The following is a 2,203-nucleotide window of genomic DNA, read 5'->3' as shown; positions in this document are numbered from 1 at the left end:
ATTTAAACTCTGTATGCATTTTTGAGACAACACAAACTAAATTACAGAACCACTAGTCCTTTATAGAGAACTACTCATTGTGATTATTAATTTATTTACACAAACAAATTTGGTGTTAATTTTTATCACTATAGGTTGTTTGAACAGACTAAAAAATTTATCTATCCATACGGCATTTTTAGAATACTTATGTATTCTAATTTTTCAAAGAAAAAGGAACAAGACACTAATGGTCTGTGGTAATGGATGTGTGTTGCTTACAAGGTAATGGAACATATGACTTAGTGGATACTTACATTATACAGTTGTTCATATGCTTTTAGAGCTCCCACACCAGATTAACTCAGCAAAAATTGTCATAACCAACTCTTTTGTATAATCTTTGGATTGATACCAATATATCTTTGTTCCTCAGTGTATAGATGACAGGATTCAGGGCAGGTGTGATAGCAAAGTCAACAATAAATAGGTATTTATCAATTGATGATGTAGGGAAAGGCCACAAATAGAGAAACATACATGGAGTAAAAGAAAGAACAACTACAGTGATGTGTGCTGACAGAGTGACAAGTGCCTTTGACAAATCCCCTGAGGACCTTTTCCAGACGGTGACCAAAATGAAGACATAGGAGAGCAGAAGCAGGAAGAAGGCCCCCATGCTCATGAAGCCACTGTTGGCAGCAACAACAAACTCAAACTTGTCTCTATCAGTGCATGCGAGTTGTATGGTCCGAGGGAAGTCACAGTAAAAGCTGTCTATTTTGTTAGGACCACAAAAAGGCAGGTTTATAACAAAAGAGAACTGGGACTGGGCATGGACCACACCAGTTACCCAGGCAGCAATTACAAATGAAATGCATAGTTTAGGGCTCATGATGTTCAGGTAGCGCAGAGGCTTACAGATGGCTGTGTACCTGTCAAATGCCATGGCTATGAGCAGCACCATCTCCACTCCTCCCATAATGTGCATAAAACACATCTGAGTCATACAGCTGTGAAAAGAAATTACTCTGTGTTCTTTCGGAAGATCTGAGATCATCTTCGGAACAGTGGTAGTGGAAAGTCCAACATCAATGAGGGACAGGTTGGCCAGAAGAAAGTACATAGGTGAATGTAAATATGAGTCAGCAATTACCAAAATGACAATGAAGAGATTTCCCACAATTATTCCTAAGTAGAGTGTAGAGAAAGTCAGCATGAGGAAAACTTTAGTTTCCCAAGAACTAGAGAGTCCTAGAAGCACAAACTCAGAAACCGTGGAGCCATTTAGTTGATCCATTGGCGTGGGTATTTTCGAATCACTTGTTGTTAGGAAATTATGAAAATTTGTAGCTTAGCTACTAAGGGATATATTCAACTTACAAAACGCCTTGATTCTCTAATCAATATCAAGAGAAAAAACTGAGTTGATAGCAAAAGAACAAGCAACTGAAAAATATTAAAGCTTTCATGATAGTGCCCCTAAGGAAACAAGCATAATATGATAAAGGGAGGCCAATGGGGTTTCTCCTATTTATTCTACAACCAGACATTCTGTTATGGTAGTTTCTCTTTGCAGAATTTCTACACGTGTTCTCTGAACTGTTTCCTAAGTGTTTTTAGTGTCTGTTCACTTCAGATGACAGAATATCCATAGAATGTGTTCTTATCATATTTTGTAAAGATCCTTTCATGAATTTGTTTCACTGGTGAAATGGAGGTGTAGGCACAAAGGTATTTTTATACACATGTAATTTGTACATTTCAGTCTTTTTACTCTCCCATTTTCTCATTCCCAAATCTTTATTGATTACTCTTCTACAGTCTTACTTTTTCTTTAACATTTTCCAGCAATGATGAGAAGTTGGACATGTTTCTCTCTCTGATAGTTCCTTTAAAACAGTGCCTTGCATTTTTTTCCTTCGTGCTGCAAATGAAACAATTACTTTCTTTAGATGACTAATATTTTATTATATGTTAGTTATTTCTGTGTGTAAGCTATTGTAAATCATAAATATACAGTCATAAATATATAAAATCATGATTCTCTTCGGTATGCTCAATTTGTTTGCTTAAGATACAACCCAAGGGAAAATAATGGATAAATATGGCAGCCCTATTTAAACTTTTTGAAAAATGTCTATGATTCAATACAATTGCTACATGAACACTCTCATCACAAGTATACAAAAGTAGACTTTTACTTTATTCTTAATTATCACTA

At 35.7% G+C, this 2,203-nt stretch overlaps 1 protein-coding gene across 1 annotated transcript; it reads right to left on the bottom strand.

Moving 5' to 3' along the window:
* Positions 1 to 343: 343 nt before the first annotated feature.
* LOC142844239 (olfactory receptor 4F21-like) lies at positions 344 to 1,279 on the bottom strand. Its single transcript, XM_075962560.1, has one exon. It carries the CDS (start codon positions 1,277 to 1,279, stop codon positions 344 to 346), a length of 936 nt encoding a protein of 311 aa, XP_075818675.1.
* Positions 1,280 to 2,203: the final 924 nt, after the last annotated feature.

The sequence above is a fragment of the Microtus pennsylvanicus genome, chromosome 2, assembly GCF_037038515.1.
Source record: "Microtus pennsylvanicus isolate mMicPen1 chromosome 2, mMicPen1.hap1, whole genome shotgun sequence".
In the NCBI taxonomy this organism is placed as follows: Eukaryota; Metazoa; Chordata; class Mammalia; order Rodentia; family Cricetidae; genus Microtus; species Microtus pennsylvanicus.
Note: the sequence above shows the minus strand (reverse complement) of the source record. Positions and strands in the feature narration are given on the sequence as shown.

Excerpts from the sequence above, each read along its gene's own strand:
- LOC142844239 (XM_075962560.1), bottom strand. The coding sequence starts at position 1,279 with ATGGATCAACTAAATGGCTCCACGGTTTCTGAGTTTGTGCTTCTAGGA.